The following is a 15,070-nucleotide window of genomic DNA, read 5'->3' as shown; positions in this document are numbered from 1 at the left end:
AGGGACAAATTTGGAAATTTCAATATTCATGGACAAACAATTAAAGCAAGGCAGCATAATGTGAAGGCTTTGGCATCGAATCTTTGAAAAAGTAATTGAAAACATTATCTTTTTAGAATATTTATCAAATTGTCTCCCTTTTTCGGCATCCAAACCTCACCTCAATTTCCGATTCGTAAAATTTAAAACAATTATTAATTTTTTGTATTTAAAATTGATTCTAAAATTAAATATATCCTATTAACTATAAATAATAAGAAATATATTATTATTTCTATAAAATGTCTAGTTAATTATTGATTTATTATTATTTTAGTTTAATTTAAACTCTTCGAATTCTAGATCGATAAAATATATCATAATTTTTATTATTTTTGTCTGACCATTATATTAAATCTCTAAATTAAAAAATATATATACTATTCCCTTAACTTCACATAGAACACTTAGTTAGATACCGTCGTTATCATTTAATTAACATGAAGCTAAGATCATAAGGTCCAGATCATTTTTTCTAAAATTAAGATCTCATACTAATGGTTTATTTCTCGATTTCTTTTATTTATATATAATTAAACATATAATTTATTGTATTTATTTATTTTTTTGTTGAGCAAAACATAAAAGTTCAATTATGTTTGGATTAATATCCTAACCACATAATTAAGCTAAATGGTATGAAAAATGTTTTTATAAATAGATTATATGCTTGAAAATGGGAAGACCAGGTCAAATTAATTCAAATTTTTTTAGGAGTTTGGCAGATTATGGTTCGTTAATTAACCATTAACGATAAGAATTAAAATAAAAGATGGAGAAGAGAGAGACAGAGATAAGGAGCAGAAAGAGAGAGGAAGAAGAGAAGGAAAGAGCGAAAGAGAACGGCGGCTAATTGACGATTACGCGCCGCGAAATTAGAAGTTTCTGTCGAAGTCAGCCGTCATCTCATACGAAGTGGATAGGGCCCTACAAATACAATTCTACTCATCCCTCTTTTTCATTATTATTATTATTTATAAATTCAACCATGCATGTAGGTAAGTTTTAATACTCTCACAATTGCACTTTTGATGGCAGCGGACTTGCAATTGTGCGACACTCACTTTCCAACGATAAGTGAGCTAAACCAATTCGTTCTTCCGTCGCCTACGGGCGTGCGATGTACGCTCGAGTCTCTGACCTCGGTTTTAAGAGAAGATTTTAGAAAGCGAGAGAAGAGAGAGATTTTCGAAAGAGACGTTATATAAGCAAGTAAGAGAGAAATAACAACCACTTACAATATATAACCTTGGGTAGAAAGAAGTTGACAACTAGTCATCTCACACTCTTGTAAGGAATGTTTTGCTCTCCCTTTCAATCGATATGAGATTTCACAATCCTTTCAACTAATGTGGAATCTCACAATCTACTCCTGTATGAGTCCAACGTCCTCATTGGCACACTACCCAATATTTAACTCGAATACAATTTGCAGGATCTATATTTAAAAAAATAACCCTAAACTCTAAATTTACATGATTACAATTTTTACATTATTTTATGTTTTATGTCAATTTTAGTGTTAAAAAAAAAATAATTTTAAAGTTGAAGAATAAAGAGGAGACTTGAAAGTCGATCCAATTTTTAATGGTATTTTTTGTTGAATTTAATAAATAATAACGAAACTAGGAGTGGAAGGAGAAAAACTTCACGAGGGTGGAAATAACAAAGTGCCAGTCCTTGTACACGTTTGACCAATCAAAACCGCGGAGACCAACGCAATAACTCGTCCAAGTGTAAAGACCAAAATACCCTCAAAGAATAATTAGAAACCCTTCCAAAATCCAATTTTATTTAGGCGCCTTCCTTACCATTTTCGTTTTCTTTAACAATGGTTGAAATGCTTGATGTTGAGTCGTGAGCCTCAAGCAAGTGGAATTCCCCAATCCTCCTCTGTATAAATAAACGACCGCATACAAACCGAGTCGATACCGAGTCGAAGAAAGAGAAAAAGAAAGAGAGAGAAAGAGCACTGATGGATGATGCAATCGATAGGAAGAAGACGAAGAAGAGGAGAGCATTCAGCATCCAGAGGCTAAGAGATTCGTGGAAGTGGAAATTCCTTAAGGATTTCAAGTGGAAGAGATTGAATCTCCACATCGGTTTCTTAGATGCTATAATCTTCCGAATCGCTTCTCTGTTTGAGGCCATTGCGTTGATAGGCATCGCCGGCTTCTTCTTCCTCTGTTGTGGCGGTTGCCGCTTCTGATCGATTCTGCCAACTCAATCGGTCAATTTCTATGTTCTTCATCCTAACTTCGTAATTAACCGAATTCTGTATGTATTTGTTATATAAGTTTCTTTCCTCTTCAGTTTTTCTTTTCCAGTCGTTCTTAATTTGTTCATTAATTTGTTGTCTCTGGCCAAGCACTGCAACACAAAATGTAGATCGGCTTTCGAATCTCTCTTCTCTATTTGAATCGTTTTCTCTGTGGCTTCGATCTGACGAACTCGTTAATCTAGCAAATTCAATTCATTATAAAATTATATTGAAGAAGTTTGTTGGTATGGTAGATTGGCGAAGGGTAGAACTAAGAAGAATTCATCTGCAAACAAAGGTGCGGACGAATTTAGATTTTGCTTGGAGAATCAATATCATTTTCATGCGAGTGGAGAAATGAATAACTTAGGTCAGAATCTTACTGGAAACAAACTGGCCATCGACGGCTAAGAAGGAAGAGTGACAATCCTGGAAGGATTGAATAATCCTCTTCCAACTGTCTTGAATTATTCGAACATTAGAGCCTTTCACGTTTGTGTCTTCTCTGGCAACATTTACTTCTCTTAATTAATTAACGAATTGAAGAAGGATCGATTTATTCAAAGTCATAACTCTTATTTGGTTTAAATTAATGCTCCAAATTTCATTCCTTAAAGTTTGACCAGCACTTAAGAATAGCTTGCATTATAAGTTCATCGCAATTTGCAATATAATTTTTAATTTCCAAGTACTAACCATTTCTCTATGGCTCTAATTTGTTAAATCAAATACTCAAAACAGGGGAGAATCCACCTAGGCACACCTACGGGTACTCTCACGAAAGCCTAAGTCAGTAATTGAGTAAGATAATTATTCCTACACCGGGGAAGTGCAGTAAGCAATTAGGCCGTGCTTTCATTTGGTTGCTTTAGTGAAATCGTATTCCTCCTACCTGTTCAGGTTGCCAACTTGCAGACTCGTTTCCTTGTCATAGTTCTAGGCTCATTAGACCCTCTTTTTTATGCCAATACTCTCATAATGGACACAAGACCACTAGAAATAGTTAGGAAATTGAACACCTATAATAGTTCAAGTCAGGTCCACATCTGTAATTTAGGGAAGTTAACTCACAGTTTAAAAATGTATATGTTGGGAAGAAGTTTCTAGATTTGAGATATCACAATCCACCCTCCTTAAATGGTATCTCACAAATACACTTAATTAGATCACTCTCTCCGAAATAGAATTTCAAATAGAATTTCAAATCTTCACTTTGAATCTAGGTTTGAACTGGAAGATTATAGCCTTTCAATCAATTAAAACCACATTTCACCTGTAACCTCTCAATCATTTTCCTATTGAATTAGTCCGTAAAAAAAAAAGAAAAAAAAAAAGCACTTTGAACTTCAAAATAATGTTTTGTAAAGAAAGTTCAGGTAAATCTAATTTAACCGTGACAATAAAATACTGTGCATTTTTCGAACTTCAATGCATAAATATCTTCTTTATTCGGAGCAGGTTGAGCAGTAGAAGATAACTGCCGAAGCCACCGTTTTCTTATCCCTTCCCGCCCGCTTCTTCTTCTTCATCATCTTCAACCTCGCCTCCAAAAACCCTTCTACAGAGAAGAGATGCAGACCTCATTCTTCTCCCCATCTTCATCTTCTTCACTTGCCATTTTGAAGCTCAACCAAAACCCTCTTCTGGGCCATATTGTTTCTACGCCGCGTTTGCCCCTTAAAAGAAGACCCACTTCCACCACTCGCGCACTTCTCTCAGCCCACCGACAATCAGTTCTCAAGGATTTTCAGGAGAGACGAGCTCTGAAGGTAAACCTATTTTCATGTTTCATTTGCTGACACTCTCTGTTTAGCCAAAGGACGGAAAATGTTCCCATTTGAGGATTATGCAACCGAAATTGGAATTTGAGAACGATTAACTTTAATTTGGGTATTTCTAGACCAAGAAAAGGCTGCTTCTGGTATTCATGTTGCTCTATTTTGAGTTTGATTACCTCCTTCTCTGCTTAAATCTGTAATGCAATTGCGCTGTATCTATTTCAGATTATTTCAGGTCTGCAGAACCTAGACAGGGAAAATGTGGCTTCAGTAGTCACTGCAGCTGACAAGGTGAGTGATTTTGCCTAATTTAGTCTCTTTTTCATAGTCACTGGATATCACTCAATTATTCCTAATGTACCATAAATTGAGTGATATCCACTTTAAAGGTAACAATTTAAGTGCTGGGATTGATATGATACATTTTATCATCAGATATGGAAGTTCTTGTTTCTTCACCATGTTACTGTAATTTCGTTTCTAGGGGGGAGCGACTCATGTCGATATAGCTTGTGATGCAGAGTTAGTGAAGCTTGCCATTAGTTTAACTTCTCTTCCAGTAAGTTCATATTCTGCAAAACTTTTGTCTCATTCTTCTGAAAACAACTACTCATCCTATTCCTATGTTTGCATGTTATTACAGGTTTGTGTTTCTTCTGTGGATCCAGCAGAGTTCTTACCTGCCGTTGAAGCTGGAGCATTAATGGTTTGACCGCCAATCAGTTGCTTTTATACATACTTCATTTTACAGACGAATTTTCCCCAATCTGATTGAAAATTGCAGGTGGAAATTGGAAACTATGATTCATTCTATGAGGCAGGAATAGTTTTCTCTGCAGATCAGGTACAAGAAATTATGATAGCATTATGAACATGTTCATTGTTCATATTTGAAGCATCGAGAAGCTAATACTGCGTTTAATTGAGACGATTTCCAAGCACGAAAATCTTGAATCATTTGAATCATGTAGATATTGATGTCTGTGATGTAGATATCGAATCTAACAAAAGAGACTAGGAGGTTACTGCCGTCTGTGGTCTTATCAGTCACCGTGCCCCACACACTTGGACTTCCTGATCAGGTTAGAGCAGGGGCTTAATTCAAGTTAGGGAATTTGTCACCATTCTTGTTGTAGTTGTACTAACTTAAGTTTTGAGATATAAACAGGTGAAGCTGGCAGAGTTTCTGGAACAAGAAGGTGCTGATATTATACAAACTGAAGGAGGAAAATGCTCTCATCCTTCAAAATCTGGCGTGCTTGGCTTGATCGAGAAGGTGCGAAGTAGAAATATTGGTCGAGTCATACGAGTTTTATTATACATAGCCTAAATTCACCTTGTTTGAAGACGAATTTGTGGCGAATTTCTCATTGATGTAAATATTGTAACTTGACTCTATTTGATTTTGATAATTACAGGCAGCGCCCACACTAGCAGCAGCATATTCGATCTCGAGGGCTGTTAAGATTCCTGTCATGTGTTCGTCCGGGTTAAGTGCTGTCACAGTGCCAATGGCTATCACGGCTGGAGCTGCAGGCGTGGTATGCCACTTGTTCCCGACCTCTCCCTGTATAGTCTACTCAGTTTGCAATTCTGGGTCTGAGTTAATGTTTCTGTCAAGAGTATAATAATGAAGTTTAGTATTTTGATATCTTCGTCTAACACAGGGTGTAGGATCAGCAGTTAACAAGCTCAATGATGTTGTAGCGATGATTGCAGAGGTCAGGAGCATTGCTGATTCCTTAGCACCATCAGCTGCCCGGCTAAGCAGACCCGATGGCGCATTTTTGAATTTGTAGATTTATGGTTCTCTCGTGCATGTGGGAAACGTTTGCCTTCCTATTAAGATCCTTTTATATGGCTTTCCTCCTATGGTATTAGATACGATAGTTGCATACGATGCTTTAGGCTTTAAAGACGACGACGTGTTTCAAGCCATAAGCTTTTTCGTGTATCAGAGCAAGATAAGAACTCAAACCTTCAAAATCAATCATATTGCTAGATTCCTGTCGAGAAACACATTTGATCAACTGCACTACAAGCAATTACATTCGGTTAACAATAGAAGCGAGTTCGAACGTCTACATATACGTTGAACTCTTTGATGTATATTGTAAGGCCCTGATCTAAATCTAACCAATTATCTATGAATAAAAAAGCTATTTGCAGCAGAAATTTATACAGAAAATAAATATTAGCAGTTCTAAAAAGACAACAAAGGGAACGGGGTAAGAGAAAAACAAAAAACTTGTTGCCCTTGCACAAGCTCTTCCTACATAATACCAGCTATTATTCATCAATCTCCCAATCTTCCTCAGATTCTTGATCTACTCCACTTTCCTGCAATGAGTTGTTCAAAGCTCATTCTCTGTTTTTATCTTCCAAAACATGGAATAATTTTTCTGTTCGCTTTAATCAGCAAATCAAAGCAGAGCTTACCTTCCTCTTCTTATATTCTGCCATGGCTTTATCAAACTCCGCACGTTTCTCTGTAGCAATATCATAATATTGTACTTTTTCCTGATATAAGAAACCAAATACATGGAGCTTTTAGGTTGTTGTTCTTTTTTGGAAAAAGAAAATAGTAATTTAGCTTCTACGATGCCATCAACTTCCATAATGAATATTTCATTTATCGAGTCTTAATTCGAACTAGTAACCTATAATAAGACACCCAGATTAGCAGGCAGCTACGTAGCATACACCGATCATAACCGTTCAGTATTGTAATGAATAGTCAACAGCAGTCACATCATAACGTCTAATTTTAGAAGTGTAAACCAGCTGCATGATATGTATTTTTTTCTTTTGACAGACAATAACCAGCTGCATGATTCTGTGACTTTTCTAACACCGATCCCAAACCATCCCTCAATAAGCCCCCCACCCCCAAAAGGAAGAAGGAAAAAAGTAACAACAAAGTAAAAACCCCATATTCGTGCCTATGTCATTGTCATCTGAAGAAAGCTTGAAGGTAAATCAATGAAAGCTAAATTGCTAGGATTCATAACAATCTAAGTTTTGCATAGAGAATAAATTGAAGTTGTAACAGCCCAAACCCACCGCTAGCCAATATTGTCCTCTTTGAGCTTTCCCTTTTGGGCTTACCCTCAAGGTTTTAAAACGCGTCTGCTACGGAGAGGTTTCCACACCCCTATAAGGAATGTTTCGTTTCCTTCTCCAACCAATGTGGGATCTCACAGAAGTTCTTATCAATCACAAAATTTAGACAAAGTTAAGCATCGACAGAACATTAACCTCATATGTCATTGTTTTCCATTTCTCCCCACATGCCTTGCCAACCTGAGGTATGGAATCAAAAGTATCAAGGTAAGAAGAAAGGATAGACAGATGGGAGGAAACCCAACAAAGCCAGAGGGACTAGCATTCAACTTTCCCAAACTTACATCGCGCATCGACTTGACATCTGGATTCTGTTCTTGAAATTCCTTGCGGAAGTCATCCCTTGAGAATGAAAATACAATTAAGTTCTGTAAGCTGAAGTCCTAAATGGTGCCAGGTTTCATCAAATATGGTACTACAATAAGAGTGCTAAGAAGACTAAAGGAAAACTCTTCTTGCTATCGCAACTGTTGGCCTGCATATGCTGAATATGATAACGGTGAAGTGAAAAGCAACATTGCAAGGCGACACCCAACAAATTAACTACATTTCACGAATCAAGAAGTATGACTAGGACGATTCAATCAATTAAAAAATTTAGAAATCAATAGTGTGCAAAAGATGACTGTTCTCAACTATATAAAATAAAATAAATAAATAAGACTTTAGCTCAATAAGTCACCTCCAATATCCATCATAGAAACTTACAGCAGTAACTGATGCAGTTCTACACGTCCATCTCTTCTACTCAAGACACTACGGACGTTTCAATTAGATTGTCAAAATTACAAGTTCACAAAAGCATGTAAATATCGTTTCTTAGGTGTATACAGAGCAGGACGGCCTCAACCGGCTCAAAACCTCACATTGAAGCTGCAATATCAAACCATATCCACCCAAAAATATACATATGAGGCATGAAAAGTACTCCATTCAGTTCAGACTGAAAGAAGCATTTGGAAGACAACTACAAGAGGATAATCATGATGCTCATAAATACAAAATGAAGAACGAAATGCATTGCGTATAAGCATATGAGCGTTACTCTTACAGATTGCAAGCAGTTCATATTGCAGCCACTTAAAAAGCCAAAAGCCAAAAGCCATACATTCATAACCAAATCAAGTTTGTCATGAAATTTGACGATACCCCTCCATTAACATGTGTGCATTAGAACCATGAAAATGTTTAAGGTTGACTTACGCAATTCAAGTGCCCAACAAAGTAACTTCTTAAATGAGATGACAGTGAGAGAAGGGAACGTACAAAAAGTAAAAGAAAGCCGTAGGTGGCTTCTTCGGCTTATTGACATCAATTTTATCATTTTTCTTCTTCTGATTTGATTTTGGCCTCTTATTTGTCTTCGTACTCTTCTCCGTGCTATTAAATCTGCGAGCTTTTGCTGACCTTTTCATCTCTTCGCTTCTTTTTACACATAATCCCGTATCCCTGAAGATTTCCAAAAAATTTGTAATGAACAACATACTCAGAAATAGAGGGGAGGGGGAACAAATTATGGACCTTGGTAATCATTTTAACAATCACCAATTTTTCATAACTGAATAAACTACAAAAGCCCAACGGGATCGAAATTCACATAACTCATTCCCACAGTTAATATGTTTACCAAACTTCGGAAGGGATAATTGAAAAGTAGCAACTCAGAGTTCAATTCACCGTAACATCAAGAGAGAAAGGAAACACTTGAAAGAGCTAAAGCAAGCAGTCCTGCTCAAGTATTCTAAACAGTATAAGACGTTCAGTGTACTCATTACGCGCTATTACTTTGATTCATGGTTTTTCTTGTTCTTGTAAGCCAAAAGAAAATTCAGAAGGATTGCTCGGAAAACGATGACCGTGAATTTAAAGGAGCAGGGTTTTGGGGCGTAGTATTTACTCTTGTGACGCTTCTTCGAACGCTTCGGAAGAATCGTGCGCGGCGGTTGAAGGTGATTTCTGGGGCTTTTTCGCTTTCGCCATGGATGTGCGCACCGTTCTGCTCGGTCTTCACTTGGTAAGCTCCGGCTCGGCCCGAACTCGATTTTCCTAAGTTCTGAACCGGTTTGGAGTTCTCCAAGCCACTAGAATCTTGTTCGATTGCTCTAGGCCACGTGTGAAGGTTGACCATAAATGAAAAGAAAATCATTTCCTCTTTAATCCCAAAATTTTGGTAGAATTTTTTTTTCATTAATTTAATTTTGAACATTTAGGCAGCCCATGAGATTGGGCCGATGGGCCAACATTAATTTGCGGCCTATGGGCCGATATTAATTTTCGGCCCATGAGTTTGGCCTATGGGCCGATATTAATTTTCGGCCCATGAGTTTGGCCTATGGGCCGATATTAATTTGCGATCCATGAGTTTGGGCCTATAGGCCGATATTAATTTGCAGCCCATGAGTTTGGGCCTATGGGCCGACATTAATTTGCGGCCCGTTGAACTGGACTTGGATGTATGGGCCGTGTAGGAAAATTCCGCCTAAAAACAATTTTCGCGCCAAATCTTAACCTGTCTTGGCAATGGCCAATCGCAAGCGTTTTGTTACTCTATTCAATGTTTTCTCTCACTCGCCGTCTATTTCCGCCGGTTCGTCGACGAAGAAGCTCAGGAGAGGAAAGTCAGGACCAGCGAAATGGACGTTGGTGAAGAAATCAGGGCTGCTCACAAGCGAGACTTTCTGGAATTCCTTGAACAGGATGTGCGTTTTCTTTTCCTAAATCCTCACACACTTCTTCTTCTGTTGCTTTAACGTCTCCTCACAATGTTTGTTTATTTGTTTACTGGTTTGAATCAGGTTGGGAAAGGAATTTACATGGACGAGATCAAAGCCATGATTAATCATAAGCGACATCGCCTCATAATCAACATCTCTGATCTTCTCTCAATTACATTCTTGTTCGATTGGAAATTTACAGTAATATGGATTCTATATAAAATTCTGAAACTAATAAGGTCTAGTTTTCATGCATGATGTGCTCGTGTGATTGCAGAATTTATCTCAACTCAGATATGAAATTGTTTTATTTTAATGAAAATTTAGTTTAGTTGTCTTAAGCTTTAAAACTACAATCACACTGTCCGTTAATTTTGGAATTATCTTCGGTCATATACATGGTGTTGGTTGGTTTAAAATTTTGAAATATCGAATGAAAGAACTTTCTGATTGTATCTCACAATAATTTTGATGTTTGTCTTCTAAATTATTGTGTTCGTTTGATTCGGTGATCACTGGATATAGGTTCTCTTGTTAGACCAAAAGTTGTCAAAAGTGTTCATTTCTGCCCCACAACTAGGAGTTTTACCAGCCATGAATACCGTGACATTACATACAACATGGGCTTGCCCACTGGATCTGTGTATCCCAGAGGGTAAATCACATTAATTGTTTTACAAGTAATTATGCTTCAATACTCAAGAAATTGTGCTGAAATAAATTGTTTTCTCAGGATGAAAATGGCAACTTGTTGATTACCGAGTATGGCTTGTGTGGATATAAAGATCATCAAAACTTATCAATGCAAGAAATGCCTGAGAATTCAGCGCCTGGTCAGCTTCCACGAACAGTGGATGTCAGTTGAAGATGACTTAGTTGACTGTTGCAAGCCAGGTGATCGTGTGACTATTGTAGGAATATATAAAGCTCTTCCAAGAATAACCAAGGGCAGCTTGAACGGAGTGTTCAGGTAGCTTGCAGGATTGTTGTCTAAGAACATTACTATATATCTTGTGACTTCTTGTACAACCTTTCATTTTCTCTATGAAAGTGTGGTGCCGATTAAAAATTAAGGTTTTTATATACATGTTTAACCCTTTTATGACTTCTGGTAGAGAACTAAAGTATGCAATCTTTTTCTCTAGGACTGTTCTTGTAGCTAACAATGTTTCTCTACTAAACACAGTATTATTTTATTCTTCCAGTGATATCAACATGATGATGGTTGGTGATCCTTCTGTTGCCAAGTCTCAACTGTTTCTCTGCCATGGAAATCGACGATCCTCCTACTGAACCTGTACTTGATCTGTCTGCACAAAGGTGTTTTATACTGCTAGCAATCACGCAGCCTTCACCACATCTTATTCTCACTTTTTTAAAGAATTATCTCCATTTTCATTCAAATTCTTTGACCATGATCTTGCAGAATAGAAGCATTCAATTCTTTATTTGGTCAGCACATGCGTGCAAACCACTTGGATGTCAATCTTTTGCAGACATTGAGAATATCGTTAATGCTGCAGCAGATACTCGCTACAGCTGAAATAATGTTGCTCTTGCAGGTAAATAAAAACAATTTTAAATAACGAAGATACTTTGCTTTGAAGTAATTTGATCTAGGCCAGCATCTGTTACTAAGCTTTCTTAATCTTAAATTATATTGTTTGAGGGACTAATTCTTACAGTTTGAAAATTTGCAGAGACTGCAAGATGATAACAGGGTAATGATAGCTGATGGCGTGGTGCATATGATATCATGAATCGTGAGGACTATTTTAAGCAGGAACTTAACATAGGTAAAGCCGTCGTTACTTCAGTTTGTTTTTTTCCCTCCCACCATGAGTGCAGCCTTTAAAATTTGGTAGAACATAAACCAACCACCGAGAAGAGGAATGCAAATTTTAAAATTAATTATTAAATATTTGTTTCAAGATTTCTGTACCGCCCGCCTAGAGTTTGACCTACTCCAGTCCTCGATCAGTAGTACTCTACTTTTACGAGGCCTGGTATAAGTTGAGTAAATAAAGTAAAAAAAGCTTGATCGTGAGTTTCTTTAAGAACCTCACATAAAAAAAAGTATGGTCGTGAATTTCTTTTAAGTTTTCACACTAATATGAGAAAGCATGTATTCATGTCTTAGAATCCCGATTTTTGATGTAGTTGCAATCAAATTATTTTCATTGTTCTCGGGGCAAGATGGCCTACTTTATTTATTTATTTATATATATATATTTTGTTTTTGTTTGGACAAAATCAAAAGTAAGAAAAATTAAGGGAGTGGAAAGTAGGAAAATTAGGGGTGAAAATACTACTTTGTCCCACCCGGTAAATTAGATTTTATTATATACTTTCATTTGTTCAATTTATTTTCAATAAATTTCAATTTTTAAATTGTTGTGGAAATTAGTTAAACAATAATAATAGTATCTATATAGTAAAATACATTGTTGTGAATACTCTGTAATGTCAATTTTAATAAAGACCATTTTTGTTGGAAAAAATTGACAATAAACTACTGTCGGAATTAATTTTAAAATTTATGAAAAATAAATAGACGAAAGAAATCTAAAATGTGAGACTAAAATGCTATTATTTTTAAGGACTCGAATAAAAAATGGGATTACATGGCGCTAGTAGAGCCGCGGGAAGGAGATCTGTGGCTCGGCAATGGCCTTTCTTTCCCTTCCCAACACCATCACTTCTTCCTTCTTCCAATCGAACTCTCAACGTCTCCATTTCTGTCCTCTCTGCAAATCCTTTCTCGCCGTTTCCTCCTCCTCCAAGAAGTTCGCCTCCATCTCCATTCTCAACTCCTACAAGGTAATTCTTGTCCCTATTCTATGCTGGATTTCCATTACTTCGAGTTGTTTAGGGAGTAAAATGTCACTAGCACACTATGAGGACTACTAGACATGAATTTCCTTTTCGCTGCTCGCGTACATGATGTTGCGGAAAGGATATGAAGTCACCAGGCTTTTTTATTTTTAGGTTTTTATGAATTCTAGTGAATTATTCGAAGTTCTATTGCCTATTGGCAGATGGAAGGAAATGAAATTACGGAAGAAGTTGCAGAGAAACAAAGCGAGGACAATTTAAATGTGAAGAAAAAGATTTTTGTGGCTGGTGCATCCGGTAGTACTGGAAAAAGGATTGTGGAGCAGTTGCTGGCAAGGGGCTTCGCAGTCAAGGCCGGGGTTCGAGACGTAAGTAAGGCTAAAACTACTCTCTCCCCAGGCAATCCAGATCTTCAAATTGTAAGTTTGTCCATTAATTTTTTTCGGAATTTCATTGGGAATTTTTTTGAATTATTTCAGTTGCAATTCAATTTTGTTAATCTTATAACAGGTAAGAGCGGATGTGACTGAAGGCTCTGCAAAGTTGGCAGAAGCCATAGGTTCCGATTCTGAAGCTGTAATTTGTGCTACGGGGTTTCGCCGAGGATGGGACTTATTTGCGCCATGGAAGGTTTGCTTTCAATGCCATTCAAATTTCTCGAATATTTGAACTTCAAATCTCAACGCTCAGTGCTTCAGTATTTTTCCTCCTTAACTGCCACGAAAGTTGCGTAGAAAATAGGTGTATTTTAAATTATCTGTTTTTACTTTCTTTTTAATTTTCTTAAAGGCACGCCAAACTGGTCAAATATCACTTCTCCTTCCCACGAGTTCAAAATAAACTGTCTCTCGTCGAAAATTGAAGCTAAATTCAAAAAAAAAAAAAAAAAAAAACAGTTTTGCAATTTTTGTTATAAAAAAATTACTCCTCATTCAAAAGTAACCATTTCAAATAGAAATACATTAGAAATTTTTATGAAAATTGAGACTTGGAAAGGTGGGGCAATGATAGGAAATATTGTGATGGTGTTCGGGTCTCAAATTTCATTCATGTCTCCCTTACACAATTCTAGGTTAGAAATTTTGTCCATTTATCTGATATTTCAAATCAGCATACTAATGCCTAGGACTAAAAATGAAGATCAGAATGTGTGTTACTATCACTCATGAAGGTTGACAATTTTTAAACCACCATGGAATTGGTCTAATAACCGATGAGATCTCATGGTGTTTTTGAAGTCATAAGTGGAGTATGCGACCAACTAAAAATTGAAGATCCAACGAGATTTTCAAAGTCAACATATGGTGTTAGTCCTGTAAATTAGTTGAGGTGTGTAAGTTAAAGCTTGAGCACCCTCGATAATTAGAGATATACATATAAATACATATGCATGCATATATACATACATACACATGTATATATATATGTGAAAAGAAGAAAGTGAACAAATGTGCAGTTATTAGTAACTTTGTAAAATGAACATTCAATGTGGTGTTATTGTTATGTACAAATCTCCGTATCTCTATTTGTTGTATTAAGAAAGGAAAATATTCTCAAAATGTTTGTGTTACTGGCAGGTTGACAATTTTGGCACTGTAAACCTTGTTCAAGCATGCCGTGAGTTGGGCATAAACAGGTTTATTCTGATCAGTTCCATTTTAGTCAATGGAGCTGCAATGGGACAGATTCTCAACCCAGCTTATATCTTTTTAAATGTTTTGGGGCTCACCTTGATTGCAAAGCTTCAGGCGGAGAAGCACATCAGGAAATCGGGTATTAACTACACAATAATAAGGCCTGGAGGCTTGAAAAATGAGCCTCCTACCGGAAATTTAGTCATGACAGCAGAAGTAATCACAGTTTTCTCTTGTTTACCTTGATCGATCATTGCTTCTCTATGACATTTAGGCGCATGACTGAATCTTGGTTGTTTTTAGGATACTCTTTATGAAGGAAGCATATCAAGAGATTTAGTTGCAGAAGTAGCTGTTGAGGCATTGGTTCATTCCCAAGCCTCTTACAAGGTTGTTGAAATTGTCTCTCGAGCCGATGCGCCAAAGCGTTCGTATGAGGATCTCTTTGGCTCCATAAAGCAGAGGTAGTCGTCTTCAGATGCCATCTTATCCTCGGAATTGAAGCACTTGATATCTTGCTTCCTGGTGGCAGTGCCTCATTTTCCAAGCCCCCTTGGGATATTCATGCTATATTTCACTGCATTATAATGTATTGTTTCTGTTAATACATTCATTTGCTAACGTTGATGTGTAGCTTACTTGCTTTTAATGTGAACATAAAGAAAGAATTTAAGAACTGAGAAAGGA

The 15,070-nt window shown here is 36.8% G+C and overlaps 3 protein-coding genes across 3 annotated transcripts; 2 read left to right on the top strand and 1 right to left on the bottom strand.

Annotated features, from left to right (window-relative positions):
• Window positions 1-3,743: 3,743 nt before the first annotated feature.
• On the top strand, window positions 3,744-6,094 carry LOC111804011 (uncharacterized protein ycf23). Its single transcript, XM_023688656.2, has 9 exons — window positions 3,744-4,068; window positions 4,303-4,368; window positions 4,562-4,636; window positions 4,721-4,783; window positions 4,862-4,921; window positions 5,070-5,159; window positions 5,246-5,353; window positions 5,496-5,618; window positions 5,745-6,094. The coding sequence occupies exons 1-9, from the start codon at window positions 3,871-3,873 to the stop codon at window positions 5,874-5,876; spliced, it is 915 nt and encodes a 304-aa protein (XP_023544424.1). The 5' UTR covers window positions 3,744-3,870; the 3' UTR covers window positions 5,877-6,094.
• Window positions 6,045-9,285, bottom strand: LOC111804013 (HMG-box (high mobility group) DNA-binding family protein). Its single transcript, XM_023688657.2, has 6 exons — window positions 9,098-9,285; window positions 8,467-8,649; window positions 7,485-7,542; window positions 7,336-7,380; window positions 6,517-6,597; window positions 6,045-6,417 (listed from the first exon to the last, which is right to left on the bottom strand). Exons 1-6 carry the CDS (start codon window positions 9,178-9,180, stop codon window positions 6,367-6,369), a joined length of 501 nt encoding a protein of 166 aa, XP_023544425.1. The 5' UTR covers window positions 9,181-9,285; the 3' UTR covers window positions 6,045-6,366.
• A 1,072-nt stretch (window positions 9,286-10,357) lies between these two features.
• LOC111803953 (uncharacterized protein At2g34460, chloroplastic) lies at window positions 10,358-15,059 on the top strand. Its single transcript, XM_023688576.2, has 10 exons — window positions 10,358-10,569; window positions 10,648-10,884; window positions 11,120-11,234; window positions 11,341-11,476; window positions 11,615-11,710; window positions 12,515-12,734; window positions 12,953-13,168; window positions 13,260-13,379; window positions 14,327-14,599; window positions 14,687-15,059. The coding sequence occupies exons 6-10, from the start codon at window positions 12,582-12,584 to the stop codon at window positions 14,849-14,851; spliced, it is 927 nt and encodes a 308-aa protein (XP_023544344.1). The 5' UTR covers window positions 10,358-10,569; window positions 10,648-10,884; window positions 11,120-11,234; window positions 11,341-11,476; window positions 11,615-11,710; window positions 12,515-12,581; the 3' UTR covers window positions 14,852-15,059.
• The last annotated feature ends 11 nt before the right edge of the window (window positions 15,060-15,070 follow it).

Source organism: Cucurbita pepo, chromosome 10 (assembly GCF_057944985.1).
Source record: "Cucurbita pepo subsp. pepo isolate OVF chromosome 10, ASM5794498v1, whole genome shotgun sequence".
Lineage (NCBI taxonomy): Eukaryota > Viridiplantae > Streptophyta > Magnoliopsida > Cucurbitales > Cucurbitaceae > Cucurbita > Cucurbita pepo.
The sequence above is the reverse complement of the archived record's forward strand: the minus strand, read 5'-3'. Positions and strand labels throughout refer to the sequence as shown.